The sequence below is a fragment of the Mus pahari genome, chromosome 1 (assembly GCF_900095145.1).
Source record: "Mus pahari chromosome 1, PAHARI_EIJ_v1.1, whole genome shotgun sequence".
NCBI classification, from domain to species: Eukaryota; Metazoa; Chordata; class Mammalia; order Rodentia; family Muridae; genus Mus; species Mus pahari.
The window spans coordinates 164168234-164186289 of NC_034590.1; the positions used below are offsets into that span (position 1 = coordinate 164168234).

An 18056-nucleotide genomic window follows, 5' to 3' on the forward strand; every position below is an offset into this window, starting at 1 on the left:
GTAACTAGTGCTGATATCTGAGAGCTGTCACATGGCCACATGCACAAGGACAACAAACGCCCAAATGCCACAACAAAACTACATTTATTAACAGTCCACTCTGGGGGCACATGTTCCCCTCCCTGACACTCTGCTCCTGTAAGACAAGTATCTGGACCATGCCTCACATTCAGTTCTCAACAAAACTAAACCCGAATGGTTGGCTATCTGTGTGATGAGAGTTCCGCATGCAGACAACAGAGACATAAGCCCCTTCCTTACACCCAGACACGGAGTCAACGCCCAGGCACCTCTCCTCTCCTAAACGGAGCAGCGTCAACATGCATGAGCAAAGTGTGGCAAACGCCACAGTGTAGCCAGGCCACTGGACATTCCCCAAGTCCCATTGCTTCTAGGTAGGTCACAGGACGGGAAGGAATGGCTAGGTCAAGAGTTACATGTAAGAATTTTCCCTCAGTAATTTCTCCCTTTGCTAGCTAGAAAGGCAACTGTTGACAAGGGAGCCCAGGTCAAGTCCCTGGTCCACAGGAACTCTGTACTCCATGACCTCAGACCTAAGACCTCACAGAACCAGGCCCGAGGCTTTACGATGCACTACCATCACAGGCGTTGGATAAAATCACTCTTCTGTCCCAGGATTAAGTTTAAGAAACAAGGGCTGGCAAGATGGCTCAGCGGGTAAGAGCACTGACTGCTCTTCCGAAGGTCCTGAGTTCAAATCCCAGCAACCACATGGTGGCTCACAACCACCCGTAATGAGATCTGACACCCTCTTCTGGAGTGTCTGAAGACAGCTACAGTGTACTTTAATATATAAATCTTTAGGCTTGAGTGAGAGGGATCGACTGGAGTAAGCAGAGGTCCTAAAAACAAAAAATTCAATTCCCAACAACCGTCTGTACAGCTATAGTGCACTCACATATATAAAATAAATAAATAAATCTTTAAAAAAATAAAATATCTTTTAAAAAAAGTTTAAGAATGCACTCACATACATAAAATAAATAAATAAATCTTTTAAAAAATAAAATAAAATATCTATAAAAAAAGTTTAAGAATGCACTCACATACATAAAATAAATAAATAAATCTTTTAAAAAGTAAAATAAAATATCTTTTAAAAAAAAGTTTAAGAAACAAAACAGGAGGCTGACTTGAGGAGGTACGGAGAAAAATACAGTTTAGGAAAATCTGATTCGTGACTTCCAGAAAGAGAACCACATACTGCCAAAGACAGAATGTGACCCTTTGACGATGCCAAGCCAAAGAACAGGGCCTTTCAGATAAGAAGAAAGATAGGATTTCTGAAAGAAAGCCCGGGCCTCATCCAGTGGCTGTCCTGGCTTGAAGCCGTGAATGCCCAGGAACCCCGGTATCTGCCTGAGACAGCACAGGAAAGCATTTAGGAATCACCACTGTAAAGGCTCCCGGGGCTTTGCTCTGGGATTAGAGAGAACCACTTACATCGGCAGAGGCGGACAGCAGAGAGACTGACCACTGAAGTGCCAGGTCCTTGCATAACCCTGCACTTGGGGCTCATCTGGTTCATCTCTACGAGGAACAGTGTGGGTGTATTTGTATTTTGGAAAGTACACAAAGGACAGAATTCAAGATTCCCCTTCAGTTCTCCAACGCCCTCCGTTCTCCACCCCTAGGAGGAATTCCACCAACCTTGAATCAGGCTGAAATGCAACACAGGATGAGAGTCGCAGAGAACAGAGCCTTTCTATTGCTGAGGAGGCCGCTGAACAAGTCACACACAAAGGGCCCTTCCCAGAGGCCTGGCAAGGGCACAGAGCCCCACTTAATGGAATTACCCCAACAATGCAGTGCATCTCCACAGGAACTGAAAGAGGAACCGCACTTCTTTTTTTTTCTTTTTTTCTTTTTTTTTTTTTTTATTTATTTATTATATGTAAGTACACTGTATCTGTCTTCAGACACTTCAGAAGAGGGCATCAGATCTCATTACGGATGGTTGTGAGCCATCATGTGGTTGTTGGGATTTGAACTCAGGACCTTCAGAAGAGCAGTCGGGTGCTCTTACCCACTGAGCCATCTCACCAGCCCCGGAACCGCACTTCTGCTGGTGGCACTTCTGCTGGTGCCGTCCTGATCACCCATGGCCCACACCTGCAGAGTCTTCTCTGCCTGCACGGTTCACACTTGGGGCACGTCCTGTTGTTTCCCTCCCAACCTCTGTTCTCCACTCCCGATGCTCAATTTCTGAACCTCTCACCCAGATTCGGGATCCCCGGGCCTATCCCTTGGTTTCTCTGTTCTGTCTCCCTCCTCCGATCCACACTCAAGAGCGCCCCTACTGGTCATACTGCCTTCTTGTTCCTGCTAACCAGACCTCAACTCAGCCAGACAGGGTGGGAGGGGCATTGCAATCCCATTCAGAGTTATCCTCCACTACGACACCAAGTTTGGATTATAAGAGTCTCAAAAACTCCTGACTATGGGGGTCAAGGTCACCGACGGGAAAGAATGACCGGTGGATGGCCTTGACTAAATGTGTCCATGCTGTGCTTTCTAAGCCTCTCTCTGTCTCTCCTTCCCCAGCATTCTCCACACATCCTAATTCTAACTGCCCATAGCCCAACTAAACGCACTTCCTTAATCCTGCTGTCTTAGAAATCTCTCTCAGCTAGGAATCCATTCCATACTTACACAGACTGTGAAAGGCAAGAGCTCCACCACATGTGGCCCTGAGCACTTGAAAAGTAGTTTATTATTATGTTACTTTCTTATTAGACTGAAACTGTATTTCATTTTATCTCATTTTAATCACTTGCGATGTAGTTCTAAAACAGATACCCAAGATTCAGTTAGCAGAAACCTTTCAGGTGTGCTTAGAACAACATGTGAGTCTACTTCGTCAACTATAACTTCTTTTTAAAAGATCTTATTTATTTTATTATATGAGTACACTGTAGCTGTCTTCAGACACACTGGAAGAAGGCATCGGATCCCATTACAGATGGTAGTGAGCCACCATGTGATTTCTGGGATTTGAACTCAGGACCTCTGGAAGAGCAGTCGGTGCTCTTAACTGCTGAGCCATCTCTCCAGCCCTGTCAACTATAAATTTAATGAAAGGTAAATACAGATCAAATACTTGAAACCATATTCAAACTGAGGTGTTTTATAAATATAAACTACCATATATGAATGCTTCCTATAAAAAGTAATCTATACTCTATACTGATATGTGAAAATGAATTTCTTCTGATACCCTGGCATGAATAATTTATTAAGTATTTTGCTATCTTACAATGTGGCTGCACACACCTCACAAGTTCCTCCTGGATGGTGCTGGCTGAGCCCTTCCCTGACACACGTGCAGGCTGTTATGTGTCTTCACATCTGTCTGTGACTTGTCTAGTTGTTTACTCTAAGGGGACTCTCATTCGATCCTATAAAGGTGGCAGTAACAATAAAAGCAGCTCATGCCACGAACACCCAGGGGGCAGAACCTGTCTTAAGCATTTGCTGACAGCAGCCCTGTGACTCACCACGTAAGCTGAGACTCAGAATCTAACACTCATGCAGCTGGTTACGCAGGCAAGTCTGGCATCCCGGGCCTTTGAGCCCAGATCTTCCCCTGGGCCCACATGAGAGCTACCTGCCTCTGCATCTGTCCAGTATCAGCCCCTGAGTAGGCAGGCAGACACAGGAAAAACATAAAGCTCAGCTTCCCCACTGTTGCTGTGCACACAGTGCTGTGCACATTGTCTGTGCACATGGCGCTGTGCACATGGCTTTGTGCACATGCACTGCCATGCAGTGCATTCCTTGGCCTTAAAAAAATAAAAAATAAAAGAATGTAAGTATATAGAAATTGATGAAGTCTAGACAGCAACTTGTACAACTAGTGACCAGCCTGAGTAAGTCTGATGTATTGTTTTTAGGATGCTGCTAAGTAATGAGTTTTCCTGGGGTTCTGGCTTCAGCTTCCTTATTGACGGAAAAATCTTCAACAGTGATATCCCAGGATCATTAGAGATGAAGGGCTGATTAACCTACACCAGCCCTGTCCTTTGGCCAGCCTTCTTATCATTCCTGAAGGGTGTATCAGGCCACGCCTAAGCATTTAAAATTCAATGGGACATACATTTTCCCTCTGTGATAAAGAGAATAAAAAGCACCTCAGAACAGCACACCCAGGACTAAGAACATCAAGATAAATTTGGCTCAGCTTAGCGACCAGAATGTTCTCTACCCGTAAACATACAGATAGTACAGAGTGTAGCGCAACACCGGGCTAAAGGAACAGAAACCCAAAGGCACAGACACACAGCCGCACACAGTCTGAGCCAGGCATGTCTATGTAACTAGGGGTGCAGTGAGGCTCAAGTCTTTCTGCATAAGGCTGCCTTTGGAGGTGAAGGTTCACAGATAAAGTAGAAGTATTAGGTAGAGAGACGGGGAGGTGAGCAAGTGGAAAAAGGAAAGAGAGGGGGTTATCTGGGAGGGGGCGGGGACCATGATCACTCATGCCTGTCAGCTCCTGTCCTGTGCAGCCTGGAGGAAGGACACTGTGTAGGCAAAGCAACCGTCCCACATGACAAACACAGGGTTCTGGCCACATGAGGCATCAAGCTCTTGGAGCCCAGAGTATAATGGTGGTTTATAGGAGCAGAGAGGAGGGGAAACAAAGGGTCTCTCAATGGATGGAGTTTTCATGTTTGGCAGGGTGAAACTGTCCTGAAACTTGTTGTGTAACAATGTGTGCATGTTGCTAACATTCCGGCCCTGTACATGCTACAGGATTATGCTGGTGGGCTCTGGGGTATGTTCTCACTACAGCTCACTGCACTGTTTAGACCACAAAGCGCGCATCTGTAGGACATCTTACAAGACACTGGAGCACCTCAGAACACTTCTAACGCCACAGCAGAGGCCAATTGCAGCACCTCCCAGCCACTCCCTCAGGGAGACCCCCAACCCCTTGTTCATTCCACGTGGTGGTGGGGAGGAGGGACCAAGGGTACTCACACCAATCACAGTCTCATCTGGGACTCTGGACCAGGGAGGAATCTCAGGCTTTATCTTAACAGTAAGAGATGAGGGAATGAAAACACAGCAGATGTCCAGTTTATACTGCCGACTCAGCAACCTGCCTCAGGCCAGAAAGTAACCGATGCACAGCAAGAGCGAGTCCCTCTTCCCCACCCGCCACACCCTTCCTCAAGGCCAGCGCATTCCTCTCCCAAGACGTCTAGTTTATACTGCAGGCTCAGCAACCTGCCTCAGGCCAGAAAGAAACCGATGTACAGCGAGAGCGAGTCCCTCTTCCTCCTCCCCACCCCCCACCTGCCACACCCTTCCTTAAGGCCAGTGCATTCCTCTCCTGCCCGGCACTGCCAACACAGCGTTTCTGCCTCTAACCCATGGCTCTCAGCCTTCCTACTGCTGCGACCTGTGAATACAGCTCCTCATGTGTGGTGACCCCCCACCCCCGCCAGTGAATACAGCTCCTCATGTGTGGTGACTCCCCTGCCATAAAATTACTTTTGTTGCTGCTTTATAATCGTAATTTTGCTACTGTTATAGATCATAATGTAATCTGTGTTTCAGATAGTCTTCAGTGACCCCTGGGAAAGGGTCATTCCATTCCCAGGTTGAAAACCACTTGCGCTAAACTCACAAAACTTCTTTTTACTGTGCACAAAGCCTCCAGGTGGTTTCTGCCACCTGCAGCTGAGGACTCCTGACACCAGCCTTATCTCCCACTGGTGTTCTTTAGTTCCCTGAGACTTGCCCAAGAAAACTGGCCGTACTAGTTCTAAGAGGCTTTCTGCTTCTCCGGTTTTGTCCCTACTAACCCTCCTACTTGGAGCCCCTTCCCTTCTCCACCCCCAATTTCCACTCCCACATTTTCCCTACCCTTCACGTTCTAGCTCAACTGCCGTCCTGTCTCACCAATTCCCATCCTCATCCCCCCGGAGCCTGCGACTTCACGGCAGTCACCACGTTCTCCCTTCTGACAGATACATGTGTGCGCACCTTTTAAAATGTGTGCCTGTCTGTGGATGACTATGCATACATGCATGAGGGCACTGGCAGAGGCCAGAGGAGGCAGCAGATGACCTAGAGCTACAGTTTCAGGCAGCTGTGAGCTAAGAATCAAACTCAAATCTGCTGGAAGATTAGCAACTGTTCTTAACCGCTGAGCCAGCCTGTCTCCAGCACTACAGACATCTTAACCCACTCACTACATCTACTACACTGTTTGATTCCTAAGTCAGAATCCAATTCTGTTCGCATCAGCACATAAGCAAAGGCTGGAAAAAATAAACTTACAGATACCTCTATGGGGAGGTGGGGAGCACTCTGGTGCCTCTATGGGGAGGTGGGGAGCACTATGATGTCTCTATGGAGAGGTGGGGAGCACATTGATGCCTCTATGAGGTGGGGAGCACTCTGGTGCCTCTATGGGGAGGTGGGGAGCACTGTGATGTCTCTATGGGGAGGCGGGGAGCACTGTAATACCTCTATCAGGGAGGCAGGGAGCACTTTACACATTGTCTCTTCTCTCACTAAACTATAACCATGGAGATGGCAGGAGTCCAACCTTCCAATCTCTGTGGCCCTTTAGCAGCATATCACAGGGTGGACACTCACAAACCTGCTGACTTGCCTATAGCAAGTTAGCCCTAGAATCCATACATTACCACTAAGACGAAGCTCCCTCTGGCCTGGCTTTCTAACTATCCTGTAGCAATGCCTGAGGCGTGGGACCATCTGCATGAGCAGAAAGAGGTGAGAGACAGATGTGATGGGGTCAGAGCATGGCAGAAGCAGTGTAATAGAATAGAATGCATCCGAAAGGGAAAGGTCCAGAACTTTAAGAAGCCTTTACTTGGCCCACTGATTCTTCACAATTTACTGAAAGCTAGCTAACCTCACTGGGAACTAGGAAGCCCCAGTCAACGCTACCGGCATTCAGTGAGGCTTAATCAGATTCGGCTGGCTCCCGTGCCACGCCCCAGAAGACATACTTTCTTATGGGTTTACAACTACAATCCTATAAACGTGTTAGAGCTGAGGGAAGACCAAAAGGAAGGAGGCTGAGGGATGTCTTCAGCCATCCCCACGTGGTACCTGGTGGGCATCTCCTGATGGGATGATATAGGCCTGGATGGGTTCTGCCACGTACTCGGAGTTCCTCATAGCTTGTCGCAGCTGCCGAAGCAGTTCTGAAGTCACCTTCGGAGCCATCCCGTGGTCTGCAACATGAGAGTTTGTTAGGAAACCAGCCCGGCCCTGCAATTCAACAACTAACTGGCAGTCCACAGCAAGCTGTGGGATCCTCCCACATCCTCGCCCAGCTTCACCCTCAACCTGACCACTCCAGACCAGACCACGGCCGAAGCAGCCATTGGCACTGGTGCTTAGAGTTTTGAAATGCAAACTTCTAAACACCCGAAGGTGGCAAGAAAACTTCGGCCACGAAGACTCATTTCCCAATTATCTTTCACTTCTAGGACATTATTCTAAGGAAAAAATTAAACAGGTGTATGGTATCGACCTTTGTTTATAACTGTGGAAGAAATAGATGGATACACTATTAGCTAAATAAAATATAACGCACAGAACACTAAGTAGCCACTACAGATTATATGGGCCTAGGAAAATATTACGTAGGTGTATGTGTGTTTGTATACGAGACAGATGTCTAGGCTTGATGGGTCATTAAAAACATATTTTGAAAGGGCATATGTAGATTATTTTACTTTGAAATTACATTTTTAAATGTACACATGCAGAAAGAGGTTTCCAGACTGCAATAACCCATGTGTTATTTCAGCTTACAGTTCCACCTCACAGTATATCACTGAAGGAAGTCAGAGCAGGAACTCAAACTGGGCAGGAAGCTGGAGACAGGAGCTCAGACAGAGGCCCTGGGGGATGCTGCTCACTGGCTTGCTCCTCATGGCTTGCCCAGAGATGCCACAGTGCCAAGGAGACTGGTGAGTCCTCAGCCCTGCATGGACCATCTGTATCCCCCACCCCAGAGCTCAGGGAACATCACAGAAGAGGGAGGGGTCTACGGAATCTAAAAGCCAGAGGATGGAGAGATGTGTAACACAGCATACCCAGGCACTCACGCCCTCGTTGCAGCCGTGGTTATCCTCACAAGGCCTGCACAAGACTGGACCTGTCGACAGGTCGGCATGGAGACGGCCTGCCCACCTCCCGAGAGACTACTGGCAGCTGGTTTCTGGGAGGGGGGTGTAACTCTCTTCAGTGATGGAGCCACTGATAGCTGCCTATGCTCCAATAGATAATATCTCACCCATACTTGTGCGAGAGTATAACCTAAATGGATTACGTGTAACAGAGAAAGAAGGTGTGAGAAGAGGAGATAACTTAATGAAGAAAGTCTTCAACGAGAAAGTGGGTGTGAGAGTGATGAGCTGAAAATGCCCAAAACTAATTTTATAAATGACTGAGACTGCCAATCTTTTACATTAATTTATATGAATGCTTTACCTACATGTATGTATGTATGTATGTGCAATATGTGCATGCCTGGTGTTCTTGGAGGCCAAAAAGTATCAGATCTCCTGGAATTGGACTTACAGTCAGCTGTGAGCTGGAAATCGAACTTAGGTCCTAGCCCAAGCTCTTAAACCATTACACCATCTCTCCAGTCCCTGCTTGGTAGATTCCTCAAAAAGACCTTGTCTCAACAGCTATGACATTATCCAACAGATAAACCTTTTAGACCCAGTCCTATGTCATCCTAACCAGTGACTTCATGAAAAGCCAATACTAAGTTACAGTCAAGCACCGGACCCCCAGCCCCATGCATCACGAGCATACAACATGACTGGAACACTAGAGGCCAAGGTAGACAAGGGATTTAATTAAAGAAGGAGTGTTTGTTTGGGGGACTTGTTGTGTTGCTGTTGTCACTGGAATGACACGCTCGGCCTCCTGAGGTCCGGAAACTACGGGCACCACCATCCCAAGCTCAAAGGATGTCTTTTCATTTCTAAATTACACTTGTTTGTCTGAGTGTGTATATGTGCACATACATGTGGAAGTCAGGGGACCTTGCAGGAATCGGCTCTCCCTCCATGATGTGCGAGCACCTTTACCCGCTGAGCTATCTCGGCAGCCCTTCAATACATTCTTCCATAGGCATTTAACCTTTGGGAGCAGCTCCGGGTCCACAACAAAAGTGCACAGTTCCCACACTGTCCCAGGCTGATCTAGAACTTACCACAAGTCATGCTGGCCTCAAGCGCAGATATGTACCACCATGTATGTCTGAGCATACAGTATTTTTGCTGACCCCCACCCAAAGTCATGTTTGTTCAACCAACCGACCCTCACTCACTCTCCCCTGGGCCCTGGTAATCTCTGGCTTTTCTTACCATCTCCATAGCTAGCTTTTCCCAGAATGTCATTCAGCTGGAATCACACATAGCCTTTTCAAACTGCCTTCTCTCACTTACCAAGAGGAGGGTAAAAGTTCCCCGTTTCTTTTCAGGGTGTGATACCTCAACTCCTTTTAGTCTTGAGTGATACTCCAATAACTAGCTGTACTGAAGCTTATCTATCCCTTCACCCGCAGAAAGGCATCTAAGCTGCTTCCAAGGTTGGGTTACTATGGAGCTGCCATAAACAGTCATGTGCAGGCACGGCTTTGGTGTGCACATACTATTTCAACATATCTGGGTAAAGACGAAGGACTGTGACCGCTCAATCATACGACAAGCATTTATTAGCATGCATATAACTGTCAAACTGCCTGGGCCAGGCTTCACCAGCAATGAACAAGAGTTCCTGTTGCTCTCTATCTTGGCCGGCAGTAGACACTGTCAGTGTTTGGGCTTTTGCAACTCATTTTAAACGAGTAATGAAAGATCTTATTTACCCAGAAACAACCTGATGCACAAAGCTGTGCGCAATGGGAAGTTCCAGGAGGCAGTTCTGTCAGGGTTTCACAGACTGACAGCCTGACTGCTGCAGCTTACCCACAGCTGTCCCTTGTGTCTGCTTCTGTCTTCAGCCACCAGCGCCTGGGTTTTCATATCTCAGTTCTTATGATGACCTCAACAGACTCCCCCGTAGTGTACCTCACACTGGTTATATGACTCACTGAAACCCTACCTGTGCACCGTCAGCACAAGGACTACCTCAGCAACTGGACTTACAACTCTGGGGTCTCAGGGCAGAATTACTCAAAGGAAGGAAGATCACTGGAAACTGTCCCATCTGTCACCCAGGCATGTCCACGTTGCTTACAGGGCAGCTGCTTCTGAATCCTGTCTTCAGAGGGGCTTTCTTCCCTGTCCACTCAGCTACTTAGCCTGTATTCCCCCATGTCTCAGAGAAAGAGGGAACCCAAAATATCTGGTCTGAAGCCACTACTTAGGAGAACAAAGTAAAGAAATCTCGGGTTCCTGGCCAGTTTGGACAAATCAGTGATACTTTACTTGAAAGTACAAAGAAAAAGGCGGCTGTGGAGATGGCTCAGGGAAGGGTGCTTGCCTCCTATGCACTAGGCTCTAGAATCCATTCCTAGTACCACACACATACACACACACACACACACACACACACACACACACACGCAAAAATACTTAGACTACTATGGATTCATCTTAGAACTGAGGGTATAACTCAGTATTAAGCACTTGCCTAGTACAACGAGGCACTTGGTTCAATACGCAGTCCTGCTCCACTGCCCAAAAAAATCAAAACGCCTCCATTCGTATGTTAACACCTCCACGGATCTGAAGGGAAACCTGTTGTGAACTCAGATGAATACCAGCACCTTAAAACCGGACTGTGACACTTTCCTGAGCTTCAGAACAGATCTGTTATGCTTCTAAATCAAGCCCTGTCCCACAGTGATCAGGGACCCCTCTATACTATTCCAGCCCTCTTGTACTCAAGGGCTCCCCCTACTGCGGCTTCCTAAGCTAGGACTATGGGAGGCCTAGGTTAAGTCTCACAGCAGACTCTGGTGGGGAAACGTCTGACTCTACTGGTCTGGAGTGCAGCCTGGTATATGAAATTCATAAAGGCAAATATCTAGCAGAGTCCACCATACTTTCAAGATCATTAATTTCCTGACAGATTTTTGGCCTGTACTTTAGGCACACTCCAACTGAAGGATTTCGTTGGCACCAATGGGGTGTTTACAATACAGAATCAAATGCATCAACACTGGCAGTTGCTAACCTCCTGGACGAATTTAATACAGCCAACGGCAAGCATCTACCCCTCAGCTACGCACTGAAAATGGTCAAGTACAAGTGGGTTTGGTCAAAGTCATCTTCGGCTTCCTCCTCACTGTCTCCTCATGGCCACACCCTGGCCTCCATCATGATTTCCTGCCTTGTCACTGCATCCCCTTTGATTGGCATGTCAGGCCTTCACAGAACCCTGAGCATCTACTCCCATCCAGTATCTTCTGCCCCCAGCACTTCTCTCAACATTCCCTTCCTGTCTTCTTATCCTTCAGGCTCCTCACATTGGTTTTGGGTAAAATGCAGCGAGTTCTTTGTCATCTGTATCCTTGAACACCATGAAAAGACTCCCTAGAGCACAACCAACAGATGGCAACATCAGACAACAGCGGAAGTCAAGGGATTGTAGAACCAGAAGCAGCTCACCCACAAACTACCACTGAGCTAAGTACAAGAGGAAGGATGGCTGAGTCGCCATGGCCGTGAAAAACAGTCTATGAAGATGACTGAAGGCTGAAGACTTGATGCTTAAGGTCAAAACCAGCAAAACTATGTATGCACGCAGAACCAGGGCAGAAGCGGCAGGGAAGGAAAACTAATTATTCGACGAGGATACCCATTACTGAAAAGAGTACCCATTATACAATAAGCATTTTTATGTGTATCTGCAATTATTAGAGTCTGACACAGAATAAACTAGGAACAGATGCAATAGATTAAGTGGTGTAACATGTATGTATCCTGCCTTTCCCTAAAGCGGAGACCACGCCGTTTCTATATCTGTGCATAACTGTGCACATTTAGATGGCTGCCTATCACAGTGTTGTGTCTGTGATCTTTTCAGAAAAAGCTACAAAACAGCAGTGAAAGGAAAAGGAGAAACTTAGAAGATGCTATATCAAAAACCTCACTCCGCATCATTTCTGAGAAACGCTAGCAGTAGCCAAGAGCTGAGCAGTGTGCAGGGAAGCGGAAAGCCAAGCGCAACAGACCGGCCCATGATGTAACATCAGCCTCTACTGCCAGGTATTTTTAAATCATGACTTAAAGAGAATAACTCATTAAAAAGTCTCTTGCATATGAAATAAGTTCTCAAACCTGAAGCCATTGTCACAAACACTTTTCCCTGCTCACAGCTCATTGCCCTCACTGGGTGGCTGGCACTAAATATGACAACTGTGGCACGCCTGCAGGAGCTCAAGAAATGTGTGACCCTGGACCTGAAGCTCCAGCTGGGATTCCCACCCATCCTGTTATAAGAACAGAGGGCTGATGTCCTCCAGTTTCATCAGCATCCTACACCATGGCATCCTACACCATGCCCAGATGCTCTGGTCTGCGATGGCACGTGTCTCTGCCTGCTTGGCTGAGAGAGCTGAGGGCTTTACACACATCAGTATTTGTCATGATGATTCGCCCCATTTACAGGAACAGGGGTTGAAAGGAGGTGCCCAAGTCAGCTAAACCATCAGGAGCCAGAACTCCAGGTCTATGCAATTCTCTAGTGCGTGCGCCATTCCCAGCATTCCAAGGGAACTGAAGAACGTAAAGGAGCCCACAAGCAGAACTGGTCCTTGGCCTCATCTCCAGCTGGCATCTATCTGCCAGCTTAGCTCCATTTGAGTCCTTCATCCCTTCTCCCTCTTCCTCCTACTTCTTCCCTCTCTCCTTCCTAACCTAGCCCAGGATGAGCTGGATGATCTGTTTTCCTAGACGTGAAATCTCACACGATACCAGTAGTCTTCCCACAGGTACTCAGTGGGTACACAGCCCCTTCCGGATGGAGGGCACACTACAGTTCTCTCCTTGGACAGTCACAGCAAGTCGAGGCTTCCCCAGAGCAGGAGTGCAGCCAAGAACTCCTGCCATCTCTCTAGCAGCCACACTGGATGAATAACTAACAAGTTCTGAGAAACAAGGCTGAGCCTGGGAAATTTTCAAAAAAAAAAAAAAAAAAAAACTTTTCTTAATTGAATACTCAGTTTATACAGCTCTGTCATATATTTAAGATAATCAACAGTGACTATATGAGAGATAGCGATTGATACTAGAAGAACCAGGAGATACTTCAATAGCAGTCTCCTCCACCCACCATCATCATCCCTATAAGAACAAGAAATGGGGGGGGGGGGACGGAGGCCAGCAAGATGGCCCAGTGGGTGGGGATGCTTGCCACCAAGCCTGACTTGAGTTCTAGTCCCAACACCCACATGGTGAAAAAAGCCAATTTCCACAAGTTGTCCCCCGACCCCTATAAATGTGCCATGTCGTGCACATTCATACACACATACACAATAACCAAACATAGTGTACTAAATTTAAGTTGTAAATCTATAAAAACAGTAACTGATCGCCTAGAGGATACCATGATTTTTAATTTCCAGATCCTCATCTTATCCACAATCAATTACAGATCTCTTACTCTCCTTTCAGTCAACTTGAGGTTGGGACAGGAACTCTTATGACATCCCACCTAATTGATAAGCAAACTTACTGTTACCTGCTTCCACGCTCTTGTCTCCTGAGGGTGTCACCTCCTTAGATTCAATTATTCTTAAATTTCTCAGCTGAAAATCCTGGCGATTCGCCCTTGAAGAGAAAGAGCAGAGTGCTGCAGACTTCGGCCCCAGGAAATGTGGCAAGGCTAGTCAGGGCGAGGGGTGTCACCCTGGCTGGGCAGGCCTGCTTGAGTCATCCTGGTATCAGGATGGCTCCAGGTTTCAGATAAGCCACCCTCCATTCCGTGCAGCCCACAGCAGGGAGCACCTCCCATGGGACACATTAGGCTGTCATTGTCAAGCATCCCCAAGCAGCCAGAGTTCCTCAGCTTACCCTTAATTCATGAACCCTACTCAAGGGCCTCCAACCCCGTTACTAGACTGGTGTCTTTTCAGTGACTGTTCTCGATGACGAGCTACTTCACTGGCACAAGGTTCTACTTAGCTCTTTCACTCTTTGCAGTGCCCTGTGAACTCGCTCTGACTTCAGCTTCTCCTCCTAGCAGATGAGCCTTATTATTTGAGCACTTATTTCAGACTCTGCACCTCAATAGCAACCCCTATTTGTTGGATCTGCTGCTTCTCCCTGTTGGTAGCTGACCGGGAGTTTGCCTTCATGGGTTGGGGATGTAATTCAGTCAATAGAACCCTTGCCTAGCTCAGAGGAAACCATGGGTTCAATCCCCACCAACTGCATAAACCAGACACAGTAGTACATGCTCAGAATCCCAGTACTTGGGAGGTAGAGTCTGAAGTTCAAAGTTATCCTTCGATACTTGGCTTAAGGTCAGTCTAGGATACAAGGGAGTCTGTCTCAAGGAATACAAGTTTATCATTAGCCAGGCATGTGATATACAACTAGGAAGCAGGAGGGGAGAGTTTGGGCCCACCCTGAGCTACAAAGTGAGCACATATCTCAAAAGGGGTTGGGGGGGGGGCAGAGAGATATGCTTATCTTTACCAGAAACTGTCTATGAAAAGCTATGTCCTGGTTCATACAAGCATTACTGTCACTGTCTGCCAATTTTCACATTAATTTCTTAGGCAAGTGTGCTCAGGTTTCTTGTCCCCTCTGTAAGAACCCTGGATCCCAGGCATAAGGCCTCCATCTGGATCTGATGCCTCACCAGGCTAAGCTCACTAGCACCCTAGGCAAGCTCTATCAAGCTCACTCAAGTACAGCTGAGAATGAGGACATTTCAGTGGATAAGGCGTGTGACTGGTTTATAAGTTGGGGCAGGGGAGACACAGGATGGGGGAGAGAGAGCAAGAGGCACAGCTCTATGAGGGGAGAAAGGAAGAGAGCAAGGGAGAGAGGGTGTCTGGAAGATAAGAGGAAGGCTGGCACCATGTAAGACAGCTAAGGGAGGCCTTTCTGATAACACTTGCCATGTGAGCACAGAAAGATCTTTAAAAAAAAAAAAAAAAAGTGAAGAAACTAGCTATGTAGCTATGTTCGGTTCTAGAGGAAGAACATTCCAGAATAGGAGTATAGCAAATACAAGGGCCATGAAGCCTCTACCAGGATAGAATGAGGCCTTGAGTTGGTGTCCAAAACAAGACATGCCAGGTACATATGTCACAGATTAGAGCATATGACCTCATCAAACACAATAACAGCACAAAAGGGAGCAAACCAGAACACAGGTAGGTTCAACACAGGGAATGTATGTGAGATATCATCAGCTCAATACAATAAAGAGCAAGAGCAACATCTCAGGATGTAGAAAAAAAAAAATCACTTGACAAATGCCAACACCCATGGATGATAAAGGTCCTCAGCAAACCAGAAAGAGGAACTCTACCTCAGGAAGAAATGGCTCAGCAGAAAGAGGAACTCTACCTCGGGAAGAGATGGCTCAGCAGGTCAAAGGAGCCTACAGCTAAGCCTGACTGCATGAGTTCAAACTCCAGGGCCCACAGAGTGGAAGGACAGAAATGACTCCCCCAGGCTGGCCTCTGACCTCCTCTGACCTCCTCTGACCTCCATATGTGCTATTCACACACCCGGAGACGAGTGTCATTTTTGTAACTCGTCAATCTAATAAGTAGAACTCCAAAATGTGTGAGAAGTGGATGCTATGGAATGAAATCCCTGTGAGGAAGGGGCAGGACAGGATGCTCTCTATGCTACATCTGTAGCTCTACCTGGGGCAGCAAGGCAAGACAGGGAAACAAACGCATCCAGACAGAAAACAAGCAAAATCTTCTGCTTTGAGTATGCAAAACCCTTAAGAATTCACAAAAAAAGCCAGGCGTGGTGGCGCAAGCCTTTAATCCCAGCATTTGGAAGGCAGAGGCAGGTGGATTTCTGAGTTCAAGGTCAGCCCGGTCTACAGCGTGAGTTCCAGGACAGCCAGGGCTACACAGAGAAACCCTGTCTTGGAAAAAAAAAGAAAAGAAAAGAAAAGAAAAGAAAAGAAAAGAAAAGAAAAGAAAAGAAAAGAAAAGAAAAGAAAAGAAAAGAAAGAAGAACATAGGAAAAGGATAAAAACAAACATGTCTTCAAATGGTCAAAGATCTACAAGAAGCTGAACACTGCTAAGTTTGGTGACTCACACATACAGTGCAACACTCGGGAGTTTGTACAAATTTGAGTCCAGCCTAGACTCAAGTGTGCAAGTCTACTTCAAAGTGAGCAGAGAGGGAGGAAAGGGATGTCCCGTATCATTCAGCAGCATTAGTCTACAGCACTGATGGGTGGAGCTCAGGAACAGGCAAGAGGCTCGCCCAAGCAGGCTTGAGGCCCTGGGTTTCCTCCCCCAGCAACTGAAAAGGGAAAAAGGATACAAGGATGTGACTTCTCACCGCTAAGAAAGTGATGCTCAGAGGCTGGAAAGTACTCAGCCATTAAGAACAGCACTTACGCCTCTTTCAGAGATCCAGGCTCAGTCCCAGCTCCCACACAGAGGCCCCGGACCGCCTATCACTCCAGTTGGTCCCACAGGGTCTACCACCCTGTTTTGGTCCCAGTGGGCTCCCATACATACACATAAAATATAATTTGTTGGTCTGAGACAGTGTTTCACTATGTAGCTGACTGGTCTGGAACTTCCTATTGAGACCAATTTGGTCTTGAACTCACAGAGATCCACCTGTCTCTATGCCCAAGCCCAACACTCACACAGAGGCTCAGTTGTCTATAACTGCATTAGTTCCAGAGTCCAACACCCTCCTTCAGTCTCAGTGAGCCCTGCACAGGCACCTACACACACACACACACACACACACACACACACACACACACAAATATAATTGGTTGGTCTGTCTGAGACAGTTTTTCACTATGTAGCTAACTGGCCTGGAACTCACTATACAGAGTAGCCTGGCCTTGAACTCACAGAGATCCACCTGTCTCTATGTTCTGAGTTCTGCGATTAAAGGAATGGGCCACCACAACCAAGCCTTAAAAAAAAAAAAAAAAAAAAGACAACCGAAACCACAGACACTAACAGTGTGGGTGTGAATGCAGAAAGTTAGAACTGTCAGGCATTGCTAGTGGTAGTGGGTGGATCTGTAAACCAGTGCTGTGCTTTGAGAAACAATGTGACAGTTCCTTTAAAAATGTAAATAGTTACCCAACTAGTGCAGTTCCACTCCTAGGCATACACTCAAGAAAACTGGAAACACAGCCTCATTAAAAAAAAAAAAAAAAAAAAAAAAAAACAACCTTGTTCACAAGACTACAGGTGTAGCTCAGGGGTAAAGCACTTGCCTAGCATGCGGGATGCCTGAGGCACTGGAGTCAACTGTCTCACACACACACACAACAACAACAACAACAACAACAACAACACAGTGTCTGGTTCTATTTATATCAATGACCAGAAGGAGAACCTACAGAGGTAAAGTAACTTTTCAGCTACAGAGAGCAAAAGGGATTGCAGAATTGGGGGAAATGAAGACTAAGGACTGATGAGGACAAGATTAAAGTGGAGGGGCAGGGGGGAGGGGAACCTGGACAGATGGCTCAGTGGTCAAAAGCGCTTGCTGCTCTTTACAGAGGACCTGGATTGGTTCCCTGCACCCCCACAACTAGCTGCAACTTCCGGTCCAGTGGATCCAAAGCCCTCTTCGGGCCCCCAAGGGCTCCTGCACACATGCAGTGCACATAAACCTTGGGCAAGCATACACATACACAAATAAATAATCTAAAAAAGAATTTGGGGATAAAAATGACGTAACCATCAGTGACAGTTTATCCACCTCAGTGACTATTAACGCCATTCAAGGATTCAGTTAACAAGGGAGTACAGAATGGAGAGTCCAGCTCTTCTCTTTCTCTTTCTCTCTCTCTCTCTCTCTCTCTCTCTCTCTCTCTCTCTCTCTCTCTCTCTCTCTC

At 46.9% G+C, this 18056-nt stretch overlaps 1 protein-coding gene across 2 annotated transcripts in view; it reads right to left on the reverse strand.

Annotated features, from left to right (window-relative positions):
- Xpnpep1 (X-prolyl aminopeptidase 1) overlaps positions 1–18056 on the reverse strand; it is a 50535-nt gene that overhangs the window by 30171 nt on the left and 2308 nt on the right. Inside the window, exons 2-3 of one of the 2 annotated variants that reach the window (XM_021211507.2) lie at positions 13717–13805; positions 7111–7235 (exon numbers count right to left, since the gene is read on the reverse strand). In XM_021211507.2, the coding sequence (XP_021067166.1) occupies positions 7111–7235; positions 13717–13805 (214 nt within the window). The remainder of the gene's footprint in view (positions 1–7110; positions 7236–13716; positions 13806–18056) is intronic. The other variant, XM_021211530.2, reaches the window with a different exon arrangement.